General features: G+C 44.1%; 1 protein-coding gene across 1 annotated transcript in view; it reads left to right on the top strand.

Moving 5' to 3' along the window:
- Nucleotides 1–18,656, top strand: part of JAZF1 (JAZF zinc finger 1) — a 202,784-nt gene that overhangs the window by 103,082 nt on the left and 81,046 nt on the right. Inside the window, exon 2 of the mRNA XM_074195555.1 lies at nucleotides 2,685–2,757. Coding sequence (XP_074051656.1) covers nucleotides 2,685–2,757 — 73 coding nt within the window. The remainder of the gene's footprint in view (nucleotides 1–2,684; nucleotides 2,758–18,656) is intronic.

Here is an 18,656-nt window from a genome sequence, read left to right as displayed (position 1 = left end):
TACATAGCTTGCTCAGTCATCCCAGTTGGATATCTGCTTTAGAGTCAGCCCGCGACATCAGAATCTTCTCTAGAGGAGAAAATTCAGAGAAGCCTCCTCCCATTATTAACTCACAACTCTTCGGGTGCCTTACAGACCACAGTGTTGTTCCTATTCCCAGAAGAGGGTGGTACAATTATTGTCTCCATTTTATAGATGAAAAGCTGGGGGTCAGAGAGAGGAAGGTACCCAGGGTCTTTAAATTAACAAAGGCAGACCTGGAACATGGACCCAATTCCTGGGTCTTTTCCCTCAACATGACATTGAATGTTGATCACAAGTCCAGGAAACAACATTGCCAGAGAATTTGTGCGATTGAGAATAGACTTGATCAGAGGACACAACAAGGAAAGATGAGGGGTGGTTATAAAAAGGGCAAATTGAGAATATCAAGAAAAATCTTCCCAATGATCAGAGCCTCCTATTGGAAGACCTAGCTTCCTTGGGGCTCTCCCTTGAGGTCTTCATACAAATTCTGGATGACTGCTTTAAGGGGACTCCTAGCTAGGGAGAGGCTGGACCAGATGTTCTCTGAGGTTCTTTCCAGGGATGAAACTAATCACTGTCTGGGAGAGGAGAACCTGGAGGGGACCTCAGTATCTCCCTCCTGCAAGCCCTTTGTCTTTGATGCCCCTGCTTCCCATTTGCTCCTTGGTGACATTCAGACAGCCACAGTGGGGGTGGGGGGCTGGCCCAAGGACCCATGTACCCCACAGCAGTAAACACGACCCAGGCTGTTTAAGATTGCATCTGCCCTCACATCAAAGACAGTTACTGCCAAGGACAGCTGGACTTTGTTTATGACATCCAGTTTCAAACTATCCCGTTGTTAATCTAAAAAGAAACTTGGGCTAAACATCAGAAGGGCTCCCCCCCCCCAAAAAAAAATAATATTGTATTTATCTTCCTCTTTATTCTGATGAAACTGATTTTTAATTTTTTTAATTTCAAAGGATTCTTTTTTTTTCATGGGACGTTCTCTGCTTTTAAGAAAGACACCAATCTGTAGAATTATGGGATCCAGCTTCTTGGAGACTATCCCCAAGTTGGAAATTCCTTGGAGTAAATACATTTGCCCATCAAATCAAGTGCAGCTCCTTACTTTGTCCTGTCAAAGTCTGATCCCAGCTTGCTTTTCCTACCTAATGTTGTAAATATTGTAGTGAGTTCTCCTTCCATGGAAGTGTTCTAAACACCATGGGGTCAGGACTGGGGTTGTCTTGTAGAGATTTGATTAGAGTACCCGGCCTGTGAGGTCACTTGTACATAAATGATTCTATGGTCCTCTACCCCCAAGCTTCAGGTGAGCTGGGCATAGCTTCCCAAGAAGCTTATGTATCTTCCAGCTCCATAGCCCTATCTGAATAGTGTCATCTCCCCTCACTTCCACCTCTTAGATTCCAACACGCCACCCTGCATATCTGTCCCTTGAGATCCAGAAGCACTCTCATTAGCCAACAAGCATTGTTAAATTCTCACATGTACCAGACACTATCAGCTGACTCAGAGTACTCGGAAAATTCTTGAATACCATATATACCATGAATACAAGATTGCATATGGAGAGAACAATTAAATGAATAATAATACTGTAAAGATAAGGATTATGTGACCTCATAAGAGAATTAAGGCTATATATATACAGTTCCATCCTTTTGTTGAGAGTATGTAATATGGGGTATAATGTTGGGGAAAATGGAAGTTTTGGGTGGTATGGCTGAACCTCTTTTTTTCTTCTTTCATTTTTAATCTTTTCCTGTGGGGGATGGCTCCTTTGGGGGAGGGCTGGAGTATATATATATATATGGAATATCTTTGGAAGGGAATATGATTTAGCAAGCAAAAGCAATCCAAATATTTTTTTAAAAAAACTTAAAAATTGAATACCAATTTCCTTATGCCCCCATCATCCACCATCTTTGAATTCTAGTTATTCGTAGAAGGAAATTGTAAGTTACTAGATGGCAGACCCTTCACCTTGGTCATCTTTGTATTTCCCATGGCTCACAGGACAAGGCTTTTCATATAGTAGGTGTATCAGTAAATGTTTGCCAAATGCTAAAGGAACTGTGTATTCCACAAAGTCTTCGGTTAAGATGCTCAAAAGAACCTGAACAAACATGGCGGCTGCTGTAGCCTGCCAGACCCTCTGTGTTAGGAGCATGGAAGCACATTTAATGGATGAATAAGCTGTGGATATTTAGATCTTGCTTTTAAGCAGCCTTGTAATTGGCCTAGTCACTGAAATCACCCTAATTAAGAGAGACTTTGCTGCTTTCCCTCTCCTCCTCTCATTCTCCCTCCCCCCGCCATTTTTTAAAAGCAGATTAAACAGTGGAAACTATGCCGACATTGTAACTGTGAGCAGTGAAAACTAATATTTATGGGGGGATTGTGAAAGTTTGCATGACATATGGGCCTTTTATCACTGTTGATGTTTGGAATTCCCTTGAACAGTAATGCAATATTTTGTTATTTATGAATGAATGGATGAAGGAGTACACTTGGGTTGCCTGGGTTCACTCTGCAAAGGGGAATGTTAAATATGACCCCATTTTCTGTGCATCGGCCCAATTGCTCTACATTAGGCAGACAGTTTTTTTCAAGGCAAATATTGAAAAATCCTCATTGTGTTTTCATTACAGACACAGATCCTCGTGTTTTGGAAAAGCAAGAGTTACAGCAGCCAACCTACGTCGCCCTCAGTTACATCAACAGGTAAGCACAGTTCAGAATTTACAGCCGCCGCCTCTGTCCACTGTATGGTCATTGCTAAGAAGTATCTGCTTAATAATAGATGGATGGGATGATGGGAGATGGACAAAATGATGTTTCTGTTTCTCCACCCAAGAGGGTGGAACAGCCCCCTGAAAGATGTTATGTTCTCATTTCTCAAAATGTCGTTCTCGGTGGATGTAGGCAAAAAAAAAAAAAGGATGTTTCTTGGATAACTCAGATAACCACTGGCAAGTCCCTAAGTCTCAGTTTTCTCATTTGTAAGATGAGCATGTTGGAATAGAATTGGCGTTCTTCTGGGCCTGGGTCTCCAGGGTCCTTTCTGGCTCAGAATCTAGAGTTCTAATGATCATCACACTGGCATTTCTTCCCTGCCTAAGCATTCCAAGGTGCTTCTGGATCTGTAACAACTACATGTGTAAAATAGGGATATAGGTGAAGAGTTGAAAGGTCAGAATGGGTAAGTGAATTTTCCTCCATTTGAACCAAAGGCCAAAATGTGAAGTAGCCCACATCTGTAGCCCTAGGTCTGGTGTGAGTCTTTGGTATGGGCTAGGGTTGGACCCAATGGGATTGTGAATGTTATTATGACTTAATAAAACTTGGCAAGCCTTGGCTGAAAGATGCTCCACAGAGTTGAACTGTTTGAAAATCTGAATATATCAGAAAATGAGACCATGAATTCTATGTTAGACTCTGACCTGTTCATAGGCAGCCCAAGGTAATCGGAGGGCTGGACATGAAGCTGGGAGATCCTGCAATCAGGGCAGATCATTTCATCCTTATCTGTAAAATCAAAATAATACCTGCTGCCTCAACTTGGATCAATCAGGGAGTATCTATTAAGTGCTTACTGTGTACCAGCACTGGTGCTCATCTCTGGAGATCAGGAAAAAAAGAAAGCTGAAATGGCCCCTGCCCAGTGGGGCTATTCTAAGCAGAGAGACTACCTAGAGACCCCTGAGAATGTCTAAGGGCATCCCTCGGGGCCAGCCAGCCTGGAACCTTCAGGGGGTCTGTCCTCTAGGGTTAAACACACCAAACTTAATGCTGCTCTTTGGAGGATTAGCCAGTCAGGGTATTTTATTAAGTAGATTATTTTAAATAGAACATGAGACTTCTGAGGTCTGATCTGCATGGACCACAATCCTATGGGCCCCTTTGTAAACTCAAAACCTTTCCTGGCCCTCCCACCAGAGAAACTTGCAGGATTGTAGCCACACAACTGGGATGGACTCTGGAGATCAGATGGACCAATGCCCTCATTTTCCATATGAGGAAACTGAGGCAGGTTGAGCTTGCTTGCCCAGGGTCCCACAGGTAGCAAGTAGAGCCCTGATCAAAACTGGGAGACAGAGAGGAGAGACAAAAAGGAAAGGAGACAGACACAATGGGAAAGAGAGAAACAGAGGGAAGGGGGAGGGGAGAGGAGATGAATGAGCTGGACAGATCCTGGGGTACCTGTGTCACCCCTTCACAACTAAGGAACTGAGTCCCAGGAAGCTGCATGAAGAGCCCGAGGCCAGGCCCCTTGTATCAGAGACTGCTGAACTGGACCCGCCGGTCCTCAACCTGGAGGGCACCCCCAGCCCGGCCTGGCATCCACTCTGTGCAGAGAGGGGTGCAGGCCTGCCTGGGCTTCTCCTTGGAAGAGAGTTCAGGAGACAGTGAGGCAAATGGAGCAGCCGCCAAGTTGGGGGATGGTTTCCGGGGCTGAGAGTAACAAGGGTTTGCCTTGATGGAATGTTCTAGAGTTTGTGAATCCACTCTCAGGCCCCCATTTAATAGAAGAGATGTCCCAGGCCTGGGTGGGGGGCTCACAGGGGTCACCTGACTAGCTGAAGGCCTGGGCTCTGGTGGCTCCTTGGCGGCCTCGTGGCCAGGTAGGTGGCTCTGCCCTCCTCAGACCCCCATGCTGGGCTGTGCCAGGAGTGGGGGGGGGGTGCTCCGGCAGGGCTCTGATCCTGCCCAGACATGGAGGGGCTGCAGAACTGGGGTCACTGCTCTGCCCCGCCCCCCAGCCCTCAAGCTGGGGCTCAGCCGGTGGGGGCTGAGGAGAGGAGTCTGGATCCCCAGGTGGGCTGGGTAGCCCCGGGGCCAAAACCTCGGGGGTGGGCTGGTTTGTGTCCCTCCAACTCCCCATGACCTCATTTGGTTCTTTTCTTGGAGAGATCCTGGAGGGATTTATTTATGTCCTCCAACCCATTTTATAGATGAGGGAACTGAGGCAAAATTGCCCAGAGTCACACAGCTCAGGAGTGTCTGAGGCAGGATTTGAACCCAGGTCTTGCCAACTCCAGCTCTCTGTACCACCTAGCCTCCCAGAGTACTAAATTGGTGCATAGCAAATGCTTCTTGATTTGATTGGTCTGAGGTGAGGCATCTTAGTGGCATCGATCTGACCCCTTCATGGTAGAGATAAGGAGCCCCATACCCAGAGATGACCAGTCAGTCACTAACCATTCAGGCCTTCCTATTGTCCCAACCCTGAGCTAAGAGGGAGTCCCTGCCTTTGAGGAACTTGCAGTCTCATGGGAAATCAGAGGAGTTCACCATCAAGGGTGGTGTGGTTCTTGGAGACCAAAGACCCTGGGCATCAGGACCAGAAGGGCCCACGATGGGCCTGGGGTACAGCCCTTCATGCTACAAAGGCCCCCAGGCAGGGAGAGACTGGCCCAGGCACCTGGGCTCTTCTCACTCTCCAGGTGGTGCCTGGTCCTGGCCAGGTGACCATGGAGCATGGACAGATATAGGGGATGAGGGATGGCAGAGACACAGGGATCCAGGGAGGGGATTCTTCTTCTCTGTGTCAGCTCCAGAAAGTTCTGTTCCAAAAGCCAGGAGCCAATGGAGAGATAGCCAGGGCCTTTTTGAGAGAAATGTATATTCTAAGGGAAAGACACATCCATGTGGAAGAAATCTCCGTGACCCAAATCTAAAGTGAATCACTACCAACATGTAGAAAGGAGCTAAATACAGAGTGGTGGTTTGGGGCAGGGCTGGGGTTAGGAGATCAGAGAAGACTTCCATTAAGAGGTGTTGTTTGAGCTGTAGCTTAGGGGGAAAGGGAGGGACCCCATGAAACCCTGTGATGAGATGAAGGTGACAATGTGCCCAGTTCATTCTTGGCAGGGGGATGGCCAGAGATGGAAAGTGGAGAATCAAGTATGACCAACAGAGGGGAGTCCTAGGATCAGATCTGAACTTAAGGAAAATAACTTTGACAGTAAAGCCTAGAAGGAATTGGTGTGGGAAGAGACTGGGGGCAAGGAAAACCATCAGGAGGCCATGCACCATGCCAATGAATGGGGAAATGACATCTGGGGGAGGGCAGAGAAGTCAGCTGTCCAGACTGGCCCTTGATTGGATATGAGTGGAGGCAGGAGGAGAAGACAGAAACCAAACCATCCCAAAGGGGAGAACCCAGCAGACTAGAGGGAGCATTGTGCCTTTGACAAAAATAGGGAAGTTTGGAAGGGGAAGAGTATAAAAAGGGGGTAAATGGGTTCAGGATTGTCTTTGTCGCCTTGGAGAGTTTCCTGTAACATTCCATTTGAAAATTTACTGAAGCAGGACTGCAGTTTGGGAGAGAAGTTGGGGCTGGATCACTCTACCTATCATCTCTATCGTATTTATCAACCAATCTATCATGTCCAACTATCCATCTATCTTTTTAATCTATGTCTTTCTATTTCAATCTATCAAATCTATCCATCTAATCTGTATATATAGCTGTATCTAGGTATGATTGTATTCCATGGCATTATATGTGTATGTGTGTATACATATATATATGTATATATATATGTCATCTCCATAGAGATGCTGGTGAAGCCCATAGAACTAATGTTATTAGGAAGAGTAGAGAGAGAAAAGAAAAGGATCACTCAGGACAAAGTCTTGCTTGGTGACTGGATAATGTCAACAGAGGAGTTGAAATGCAGTGGTTGGGCAGATGGGAGGAGGCCCAGGACAGAGCACTCTCCAAAACTCCCAAGAGAAGAAGGCATCCAGAAATCTGAGTCAAGTGGGTCAAAAGATGAAGAAGAATGAGACCAAGACTCTCCACCCTGGCCATTGGTGAGTGTGGAGAGAGCAGTTCCTGTTGAGAAACAGAAGGAAGAACCATGTTTACTACATCAGAATTAACTTTCCAGGACATCACCACAGTTTTTACAGAATTTTGTTTTTCAATCAAGCTTCAGGAAAAATCCAAAAGGTGCCAGAAATTGCTGTCTCCCTCAGGGAGATTGGAGAAAGCTAATAATCACTTGGCAAAGTGTTAGCCTATTTCTTTTCTGAATTTTCCCTAAACAGGGATGAATCACAATTGACAAAATTTGTAGATTCAGAGCTAAGAGAAACCTGGAATCCCAACCCTTCTTTTCCAGAGTAGGAAACTGAAGTGAAGAGAAGGGAATTGGTTTGTCCAGTATCACAAAGACATATGTGTCAGAATCATGATCCAAACTCAGTGTGGCCTCTTCATCACTTTTACTAAGGTGACAGATGGATTCATCCTTCGGTCTATATTGTCTTCAGGATTTCTCCTCAAACACAGCCTGCTCACCTCCTGTTTTTGTACTTAGTAGAAGGCCTGTATGACTGCATCTGTTGCCCCGCCCCCTTCCATCACCCCAGCTTGCCATTCCCTCATCACCACTTTCCCATATAGTTAGAACAAGTTTCATTACTGGATCTACAATAAAATCCCCATAAATCATCCCCTGCCAGCCCCTCTCTTCACAAGTTTGACTCAGGCCTCGCATCTGCTTTCCAGAGACCTTCTCGGCAGAACCTGAGAGGTTTTCGGAAACATCCCCTCTATTCATTAGATCATTGCTGAATGTATTATGGAGTGTTAATGGAGTGAATAAGAGACAAAGTGACACAGAGGAAGGAGAGGCAGCCTCAAAGCCAGAAAGAGGCGGGTTCAAGTCCCGCCTTTGATACACATGGGGTGGACAAGTGTGACTGGACGAGTGTCTTAACTTCTCAATGCTCTAAACACCTTTCTAAGACCATAAATTATGAAGAAGGGCTTGGTCTGATTGGGTAGACGGAGTTCCTCATCCAGAAGTTATGTAGCTAGGAAACCACCAATTCAATTCCAATCCTAGTCCTAATGGAGTCAGTGTGATCTATTATTATAGCAGCATCAGAGAAAGACTTTGACAATGACTATTAACCTTCCGAGCTTCTTTCTTTTGGGTCACATCAGATTAGATGTCTTTAAAAGTCCTTTCCATACCTGAGTTCAAATCTGGCCTCAGACACTTAATAATTCCCTAGCCGTTTGACCTTAAGCAAGTCACTTAACCCCATTGCCTTGAAAAAAACAAAAAATAAAAGTCCTTCCCAACTCCAAATTTGTGATACTATAACAGACATCATGATGGAGCAGAGACATGACCCAGGAGTCAGGAAGACGAGTTTGAGTCACAACCTGGCTATGAGACCCTGCACCAATTCCTTACTTTCTCAGGGTCCCCAAGCAATGATTTTAGCTTAAAAGTTGGTGAGCAAGTGCTGACCTACATCGGAAGAGGCTTCATCCTTAGAAATTTCCTGTAGCAAGAAAATCATGAGTTTACCCTCCCCTAAATGACTTTTTAAAAAAAAAATTTCCCTTGAATCAAAAAGAAATTTCTTTCCATGCCCTTCTGGGGAAAGGGAGGCAGTCTGCCAAGAACCTTGTCCTACCTTGGAGCAGCTAGGAAGGTAAATGCTGCAGCAGCCCCATCCGGTAGCCATTGGGTTAGACACTTGTGACAAAACCCAGAAACAGATGGGTCCAAGTGACCCGTCACTCGGCAGATCCTATTTTTCTGCCTCATCTTATTTTTATGTTCGCAGTGGCCATTGGTCATGTGTTTTTATTCATGTCGTCCTATCTTTACACACAGCCATCTGACTCATTTGGCGATGGGACAAGACAGGCTGCCGACAGTAAATGCAAACAAGATGTGGAGATTTGAATTTCAGTTTGGAAAGAGGGGGATGCCTTCTCCATCCCCAGATGGATTTATGCTCTTGGCTCAGTCTCCTTTTTCCCCTCCCTCATTTTTCATCATTGCTTAGACTTAACAGAATCAAACACATGCAAGATTTATTTGTCTTATATAATAGTCTGTAATTTTATGTCAAAAGTAAAAATCATGAAGGGTTACCTGGCCCTCGAAGGGACCTATTCAGATAGGATCCCAAAATAACTCCACCACAAAAATCCCTCCCATAATAGGCTTTAAAGTTGCATCTGGGAAGACCAGGAGAGAAATGGCCACCAGTCTGCTCCATACATTCCAATCAGAGGAGACATGGAGAGTTTACTGTGGTCCCTGACCATCCTTTCTTCTGTAACAGTTGGTCTGACATGACAGAGGCCTTGACTTGAGTAAGAGATGTTTGACCACATTAATATCACCTCGAGTTAAAACACATGTCCCTAAGCTCAAGGAGACTTTTTAACCATAAAAGTCAATGCATTGAAAATCTCCTGGTATTTCTCTTTGTCAGCATTTCTCTTTTACCTATTCATCCTCCAGAGAGTTATGTTTTCATTTTTTTTAAAGAAACCATTATGGGCGGTTTTCAAGTCCATAACCACTTGCAATCAACAATATTAATAAGAATAACAATGACCATACCACTTTGGTCCCATTGGCAGCTAAGGTCTCTGCAGAAATTCCCAGCCAAGGAGGCTTTAGTCTTTATGTGTGATTCAGATTCACATACATGGCATGGGTGTCTACAAATGAAACCCTGGAGCTGTCCCAGATGTCTCAGCTTTTGAGAGGGGATAAAAATCGATAAGGCATCTCTCATGTCTTCTCAAGCTGATAATGTTGACAAAAAAAAGTACCATGAGCTTCACACTTGGGCTCACAAAGATACACACAAACATCAGGAAAAATTCCAGACCCTGAGATAAACTGGGAAAGGGCCTCTTTTTCCCCCCAGTTACTTTTCATGAGATTAGCTTGACCATTCTAACTAATATCTTAAGGACCTGCAGATTCATGAGCTGCCATCCCTGGAATCTGAAGCAGCCTGATCAGCCGCAGAGCCTGGAGGGGAGGGGGGAGGCTAGAATGTGCATTTCTTTGTTATTGTCACAGAATGAGTGGGGTAGAGTTGATGTGTGACCTGAGAACATTACTTCCTAACTCCATGACCTTGAACCAACTAATGAACCCCTTTGGGCCTCAGTTTCCATATCAAGTGATGAAGATGAGGTAGGTCACCTTTAAGATCTGCCCAACCTGTGATTTTCTCCTACTTATATTATGCTGGAGAAAACATTTCTGATATAGTAGATTTGTGCACATGCACACACACACTCACACTCACACTCACACTGCCCATTGGATTTAAACACCTTGAGGGTACTGGCTGTTACATTTTCATGGTTGGACCCCTAGAACTCAGCACAGCAGCTAACGTACCATCAGCATGTCATAAAGGTTTGTTGATTGGTTTGTCAAAGTACTTCAACTCAGATAATAAAACCACAATTGACATTTGGTCTTGGAGCAAATTAAATGTACCTTATAGTGCTTTTTCTTCCACCAATATTGGATTGAGAGACAGACAGAGCCACGGGGTGCTTCAGTAGAGGCCACCAAAGACTCCAGTTGTGTCTCAAAGCAGGTATCCATGGGCTCAATTCTGCAGGAAGAGTCAAAGATCAAATTCCCCAGAATATTGGAAGAAATTCCCCCATGAGTGTGTTTACTGTTAGAAGAGAAAGTCAAGGCCTTCTCACTGCACTGATTAAGAAAGACTTTCCGTCTTGAAATGAAAGCCACTGATATCCAGAGGTAAACCCTTCTCCTTGCCTCTCCCCAAAGTCCAAACATGGAGAAGAGTGAATTTATGATCTTGAAAGTGTCAAAGATGGGGCCTGCTGCCTGTCTTCTAGGGATTTAAGAATTCTATGTCCAGTGTGGGAGTTAGTAATAATGTTAGTCCTTTATTCTTGAAGAAGACCATGACATCAGGGAGGTGATGCCATGATAAGCACATGAATTGGATTGGGGTGGGGGGCGCTGTCCTAAGTCACAAGCCTCACTTTCTTCTCCTCCAGAGCCATCTGGGTCCAATGACCAGATAGGAATTAGATAACTGGAGATAGTCCTGGTTGATAGGCAGTCAGAGTTAAATGGCTTGCCCAAGGTCACACAGCTAAGCAAGTGTCAAGTATCTGGGGCCAGATTTGAACTCCAGGTGGATAGAGCACCAGAAGGATCTCAGTTCAAATCCTACCTCAGACAATTATCTAGCTGTATTACCTTGGGCAAGTCACTTAACCCCATTGCCTTGCAAAAAAAAACGAACAAAAAAAAGGAGTCGGTAGCTAACTCACAAGTGCTGACTGTCCCCAAAGAATAACTGGGTCTTTCTAGGGTCCAAGGATGAGCACAAAAGTCTGTCTGGATATTTAGAGAAAATTGGTATCTCCATGGACTTGCCTTTGGTGTTGGGGTTATGGGGTGCCAAGAGGAACCCCAACTGTAGTCACAAGGTGTTTGTTTACAACCCAATAGCCCTGATTTATCTGCCTGGTTTAAATCTACATTTCTCAAGAATGATGCCATTGGAGGAAAAATCATTTCAATAAAAGTTACAATGGTAGGAATATAACAGGAGAGGATGGAAAGTCCCTGGGACTTGGAGCCAGTAAAAAACTGGGATCCAGCCCAACTGCAACCCTCCATTAACTCTGTGACTCTGGGCAAGTTCTCCCCCCACTCTAAGATTGATTCTCTCCATATTTAAAATGCAGATAAATTCTTAAAAGGGGCCAGGATTGGGTAGGGCTTTATATCAGAACCTGGAGGATATCGGGAGCCACTGGATTTTTTGGAGTAAAGAGTGTGACGAGGTTAGATCTATTGGCAATCATTTCTTAGGCAATTCCTATATGCCAGACGAAATTCTAAATACCGGGATACATAGAAGGAATAAGAACCCTGCTTCTGATTTTACTGATACAGAAAACTCAGGTCAGGCAATTCCCTTTCCCAGCATAGGTTTGTACCTTCTCTTCAGCCCATTGAAAGTTGCCTAGTAAGCTAAGAGATGAAATGACTTGCCCAGGGTCACACAGCCTGTATGTATCAGAGCAGGACTTGACCCTGGCCCTTCTGTCTATCCATCACCTCACTACAAAAATGAAATAGAATTTCTCTGTGCTCATCTCCTCTGTAACATGAGGAAGACATGACCTGTAGCACCCATCCCAGGAATAATGAATACAAAGTGCTGCAGGAGCCATATTTTATATAAAGGGGGCTTCTCATTGATATCAGACAGCTGAGAGACCCAGTGATCTTTCAGCAAGCAGCATCGGACTTGGAATTTTGAGGCAGAATAGTTAATTGACTTGCCCAGGGTCACACAGACCATTAAGGAGCAAGATTTGAACTCAGCTTTGCCTACTCTTGATGTCCAGTCCTCTAGTGACTATGCCACCTCACTAGGGGAGCAGCCTGAATCAAAGGAATCTTGGCATCAAAGGGAACACCCAGGCCATGAAAAGCCTCCAGAAATGATGAAAACTTGACTACCCTGGGGCAGAGAGGACAGGCCTTTTTTGTCATCAGTGTCCTTTCTTACACCTAGTTTATTCATCCCGGTCCTTCCTTAGTTCATTCTCACATGAGAAAATTTTGGGTAGGCACAGGAGCTGAGTTTGAGGTGCAGCAGGGTCTCAGGAAATGTGGATGTATACATTAGACCTTGTATTTGAGCATTGCTCTCCCCAAGCCACCTCAAACATCAGCCACTTTAAGGAGGCCTGGGACAGGTTCAATCCCAGTTTGGGAGATAGATATTGGCTTCCATGTAAGCACCCTGAGGGCAGATATTATCTCACTTTGTCTCCAGCATCTAATCATTGAGAGGAACTTAATGGTAGGTATTTAGATTGCTACTATGACCTCACTACTTTGTCTGTCTTTCTGGCTCCCCTCTCTCTGTTCCTGTCTCTGTCTCCTCTCTCTTTCTCTTTCTATCTTCCTTGCCCCCCACTGCCTCCCACTCTCTTTCTCGTCCTTGACTTTTGAGCTTTCTCTTCATTGTCTACAACATAGTAGGTGCATTCAGAGCTGGTGGTTGTTGCTTGGCCCATGATGGTCTATCATGCAGAGTACATGTTTCTTAAACATTGGACCTAGATTCATTGCTGCTAGAGGAGCCCCAGAGACTAGGGCTGCCTGAACAAGGTGACCCCAGTTCTTGGCACCTGCTTTTCCCCTTTCACGCTGCTATTTGGGTGCACACATGTGGGGTTTCTTGGTGACTCCTTGTCCCTATGTCATGTTTCCCTTTCCACTGTCTGGCGTTACATGTAAGCCTGAGTGGTCTCTGCTTAGACATGTTGAATAAAAGTTTTATTGTGTGTATCTCGAAGTCTGGAATATTTTCACATGCTGTTCTTGGGGTTTTCAATTAGCACATTTTAATGAACAAATGGGGGGTTCTTATTAAGAGGCCTTTTTATGATTCACCATCGCCCTCTGGCTGGGTATGGCCCCCTATCCTGTTAATAAGTCATTAATTCCTTAGGAATTCCCTGGGAATCCATTAATCTTGCTTAGCTGTGTAATTATAGTAATGGAGGTCCAGGGCAAGGGCATTTTTTGAAAGGGGGTGCCTGAGTTTAGACAATGGAGAATAGATTTGTTCGTATAATCCTATCAGAGGGGCCTGCTTTCTAAATGGAATGTCAGAGATGATCCCAAACAAGAGATAATCCCCAGACCATTTAGAAGAATCCTTCATCCTTAGAAAAATTTCTCAGGCTTCTCTTGCAGTATTTTGTGTTTCATTCTCCTGCTGGCTTCTGGGTCTGGATATTAGTAGACACATGCTGGGCATCTCCCTAGAGGATCCCAAGGTCAGACAAAACACTTCACCTTCATCCTTCCCCTCCTTGTGTAGCCTGGAGTCAAAATTGTGGGCATCTGAGTCAACAGGGAAACACTCCTCACTCCTCCTCCAACTAACTTCCCTACCTTGGTCTATGGGATAAAAAACAAACCTCTTAGTCTGGTCCTTTAGAATTGGCTCTAACCTTCCTTTTCAGTGTGCCCCAGGGTAAAGAGCATATTGGCCAGAGCTTGAGAGAACTTGTTTTCGAATCCTGCCTCTGAGACCAACTACTTGGGTCACCTTGGGTAAATCTTTTTAGCCCCTCTGGCTGAAATGGCCTCATCTATTAAAAAAAAAAAAAAAAAAGGCAGTTGGACCCTGTGACTCCTGAGGACTCACCCAGCTCCAAATCTCTGATTCTGGTATCCATTTCACAGAGCAAACAAATCAGGGTCTGGGAGTTTAAGTGATGCGCAGAAATGAGCACAAGACTTTATTGTATGGACACAAGTTAGGAATTGTTCCTCAGCAAAATTTGGATCTTGTGGGCTGTGTCTTCTTGGAAAGTCCAGTCATAGAAGGGGTGAAGTGGAATTGGAGTCAGCAAAGACCCAGGATCTTATCCAGCCTCTGATGCTTGCTAGCTGCGTGATCCCAAGCAAATCATTTAATTTCTTTGGATCTTAGTTCCATCATCCACAAAGTGGGATGTTTGCTCCCATAACCTTCCCCTCAGACTCTGAAGATCTCTATCAGGTTCTATTATTGTCTATCTCTCACTTTTTATCTCTGGTCACTTGAAGGTTAAACCAGCTGAATTACATTTACTCTCTTTTCTTCATTATGATTCTTTCTTGGGTATATTTGGTTTTGATTTTCAAATTGTGATTTTAGCACTAGTGAGTTGGACGGTATGGAGCCCTCTACTTGGGATAATTCCTATGTCAATAATCAGTCTTTTTCTGACTCTTCATCATGTCTGATATAAACAGTCACGCTATAGGGGCATGAAGCTTCTGTAGAGTTTACGAGGCTTTGGACCCTCTCCTGAACCAGATTTTACCATGTCTTTCTCCCCAACCCAACCTTTTCCCACCTTTGCCTCAAAGTCCCCAGATATCAGAGTATGGGTTGACGTCATTGATTCAGATGGGGGTCTTAGCAAGTTCCTTTTAGCGTTCTTAGGCCACTCTGACTCAATAACCAATGGTGATTGAATGAACAGCTTACTTTTAGGAAGACTTTTAAAGTAGATATTTATTGATGAATGAGTATATTTTATTGGACACCTGATCCAGGACTGGCCTCTTCTCAGTGCCAGGATGCAGGGAAAAGAATGAATGATGAGTGAGTATGAACAGTGTCCACCTATAAAAGAGGAGGGTAAAGCCAATTTAAAGAAGGATCAGCAAGATAACTAATTAAATAAAGGCAGCCCAAGGGCATTGAAGATGAAAATGGAAGGAACAAAAAATACAGATCTGCAGGAAGCATTCCAACAAACTTTTCACCTTCCCAGACAGAGGAACCCCATCCTGACCAGCCTCCTCCCATTTCACAGAATCCATCAAGTGTGTTCATTCACTCAAGGCCCCACAGGTAGCACCTGGAACAGCCAAAATTTAAATTGGCTGCCTCTTTGATTGCATCTTTCTAGATTATTATGCTCAGTTCTTTTATTTCCTTTAATATTTTATTTTGAGTTACACAATTTTTCCCCCAATCTTCCTCCCCCCCCCCAAGAAGGCAGTCTGTTAGTGTTTACATTGTTTCCATGCTATACATTGATCTAAGTTGAATGTGATGGGAGAGAAATCATATCCTCAAGGAAGAAAAATAAAGTATAAGAGATAACAAAATTACATAATAAGATAGTTTTTAAAAAAAATTAAAGGTAATAGTCTCTGGTCTTTGTTCAAACGCCACAATTCTTTCTTTCTCTGGATACAGATGATATTCTCCATTGCAGATAACCCCAAACTGTCCCTGATTGTTGCACTGATGGGATGAACAAGTCCATCAAGGTTGATCATCACCCCCATGTTGCTGTTAGGGTGGACAGTGTTCTTCTGGTTCTGCTCATCTCGCTCAGCAACAGCTCATTATGTTCAGTTCTTGATGCTACGTCTCAGGAAGTCCGTGACAAGAGAAAACTTCAAGTTGTCTTCTTGTGCTTGGACACTGTATGGTGTGGAAGAGGACTTTGAATTCCCAGTGCCAGCTGCCATAGGCTTGGTCTATAGCCCAAGGAAAGTGTATTCATGGGCATTAGTCAATAGAGTCTGGATCTCTTTGTCCCCTCGGGTATCATCAGCTGCCCTTCCCCGGACTTCCCAGACCAGAGCTAGCCTTTACACTCTTACTGAGGGCATTTTCATCCATTCATTTGTTCAAGTACATTATCAGGTTACTTCATCCTCATTTCATCTCCCCTTCCTCCCATCCCCATTCCACTGGATGTAGAACCAGGAGCCACGTGAGACCGGATGTGGCTGTCAGAATTCTTTGAGAGTATCATAGCCTCCCTCAGAAAGGACTGAGTTCCCTATCACTAAAAGGCTTCCAAAGAAGCCCGGGCAACCACTCTCTACAGAGAAGGAGATAAGATGGCTCCAAAGAGGATTCCTGCCTCACCCCGTCCAAGGGGGTCTGGCCTACGTTCCCTATGAATCTGCTTAACTAATTAGAGATGAGATATTAATGTATAATTAATGGCTGTAAGGGGCTCCATGTATTTATTGCCTCTCCTTTCTAACATCTGCATTTAAGTACCTGAGGCTAAATTAATTAACCCAAAGGAGTGAGCTTACTGGGAATTTCAGACTGGATCTATGAGGCCCAGTTGGGGAGGGAGACTCTCTCAAATCCCACTGGACAGCTCATCCCCCTTGCTAAGGCCAAGGTTTCCCATGGCATTAACAACACACCCACAGATAAACAACCAACCTCATTGCTCTGGGGGGGGGGGGGGGTTGATCTGGGTTATTTTTTTTTTAATCAACCTGACCAATAACCAAGTTCACCTAATTGCCTGAAATGATCAGGCTTTCTGTATTTCCTGCCCTAGACAGTCAAAGACATCCCAAAGTAGACAGGATGTGCAGCTTCTCCTTGCCTCATCCTGGAGCCAGGCTAACCCTGGGCCAGAAGGGAGGAGGCCGTCCGTCCAGTGAACACTCTCGGAGAAAGCTAATTAAAAAATCCGATGAATACCAAAGACATTTGAGGGGAACAAATCATGGGCAGTCTGATTGGAAAGACCTCTGTGAAATGTGGCCAAATGCATTAATTTAGTACTGCAATAAATGAAACTATATAAATCACGCCTCCTTTAAAAAAAAATAACCCTCCACCTTGTGGGAAGGCACTGGCTTCATTTTCCTAGGAGCTGGAGAGGATGTGCCGGTCAGATGGCAGCTTTTTCCTATGACTTCACTCACCTGCCAGGGCCCCAAGGAGGGCTGTGAAAATAGCAAAACTTGTGTTTTCCAAAGTCACACATACTGGCAGACCAGACCACAGGTGCTCCGGAGCCAGCCATTTTTACTATAATTTAATTCTATTATTTGCTGATGTCTACACTGGAGATACAAAAAAGAGGCAAAAGACCATCCCTGTCCTCACAGAATAGGTGTCGATTAAATGTTTGTTGATTGAATGATTGTGAGAAAGAAAACCTGTGAAGCAAATCTCATCCACGAAGCAACCTCATTTAGGATCAGATGCCCCATTCTGCATCCCTAGTCCCCACCTCTTCTTAGAGAAAGAGTATAGGTCTCATCCTCTCATCTCCAGAACCAGTATTGTTCATAGCAGTTAGCCTGAGCTCCGCCCCCTTTTAAGATTGTTTGTTATTATTAATAATTATTATTAATGTTATTATTATAGTATTTTATTTATAGATTTTATATAGAGAGATTATAAAATAAGATGTTTTGCAGCAGCAACATCACTATCATCATCATCATCATCATCAGTAGTAGGATTATTATTGTCATTGTGAATATTGTTCTCCTGGTTCTGATTTCTTGACTTTGCATTATTTCATACTTGGCTTCCTCTGTTTCTTTGAATTCCTGATTCCTTATGCTGACAGATAAGACAGACAGACCAATGGATAGATGATGGTTGGTTGTTTGGAGGACTGTCATTCAGAACACCTTCAGGAAGCTAGACTGCAATGAATGCTAGATGGGAGAATGTGGATGAAAGGTTTTCTAATGAGAGAAAGGGGAAACAAGATTCTGACATGGCGGGAGTAGAGAAGAACAGTATGGGAGAGTTGAAAGAAAACTCTCTGGGGTGAGGAAATCTGGGTTCGCATCTGGCTCTTAGTTTTTAGATTACTATAGGTAAATGACTTCTCCCTCAGGGTTTCAGTTACTTTATTTATAAAGTGATGGGGGTTGGGCTAGATTAGGATTCTTTACCTTTTTTTTTAGCTTATGGACCCCTCCATGGACCTTTCCTCAGAATGTTTTAATTGCACAAAATGAAATCCAGAGAATTGCAAAGGAGACTAAAGGTAGTAAAAATAAAGATGCCATTTTCCCCCATTCATATTCATAAAGCCTCACAATCTGTCCTTGGACTGCGAACCCCAGGTAAAAACCCTGGAACTGACTGAATATTGAGACCCTTCTCATTCTCCATCAGTGACCCTTTGACCTTGAAGATGACCAAGTCTAGGAGTTCCTTTGAGAAATGAAAAAAAATCACCATGGGCATGTCTAAGACTTGAACCTTATCCCTTTTCCCCAAAGTTTTATCTGTCTTTTGTTTGTACATCACAATCATTTTTGGATGCCTCCCAACCCCAGCCCTAACTGAATCTTCCCTTTCCCAAAAAAACAGAAAACAAGTCACAGTTTGATAAAATCATGTAACTCTTTGCCTGCATCCAATGGCGGATACAACATCCCTCACCCATAGTCTCCTTCCCACCCCAACCAAAGGAGGGGCTATTCATCAAAGACTAATTGCCTTTTAAAATTAACATTGTTGGT

Source organism: Macrotis lagotis, chromosome 7 (assembly GCF_037893015.1).
Source record: "Macrotis lagotis isolate mMagLag1 chromosome 7, bilby.v1.9.chrom.fasta, whole genome shotgun sequence".
NCBI classification, from domain to species: Eukaryota; Metazoa; Chordata; class Mammalia; order Peramelemorphia; family Peramelidae; genus Macrotis; species Macrotis lagotis.
This window is presented reverse-complemented; position numbering and strand designations above follow the sequence as displayed.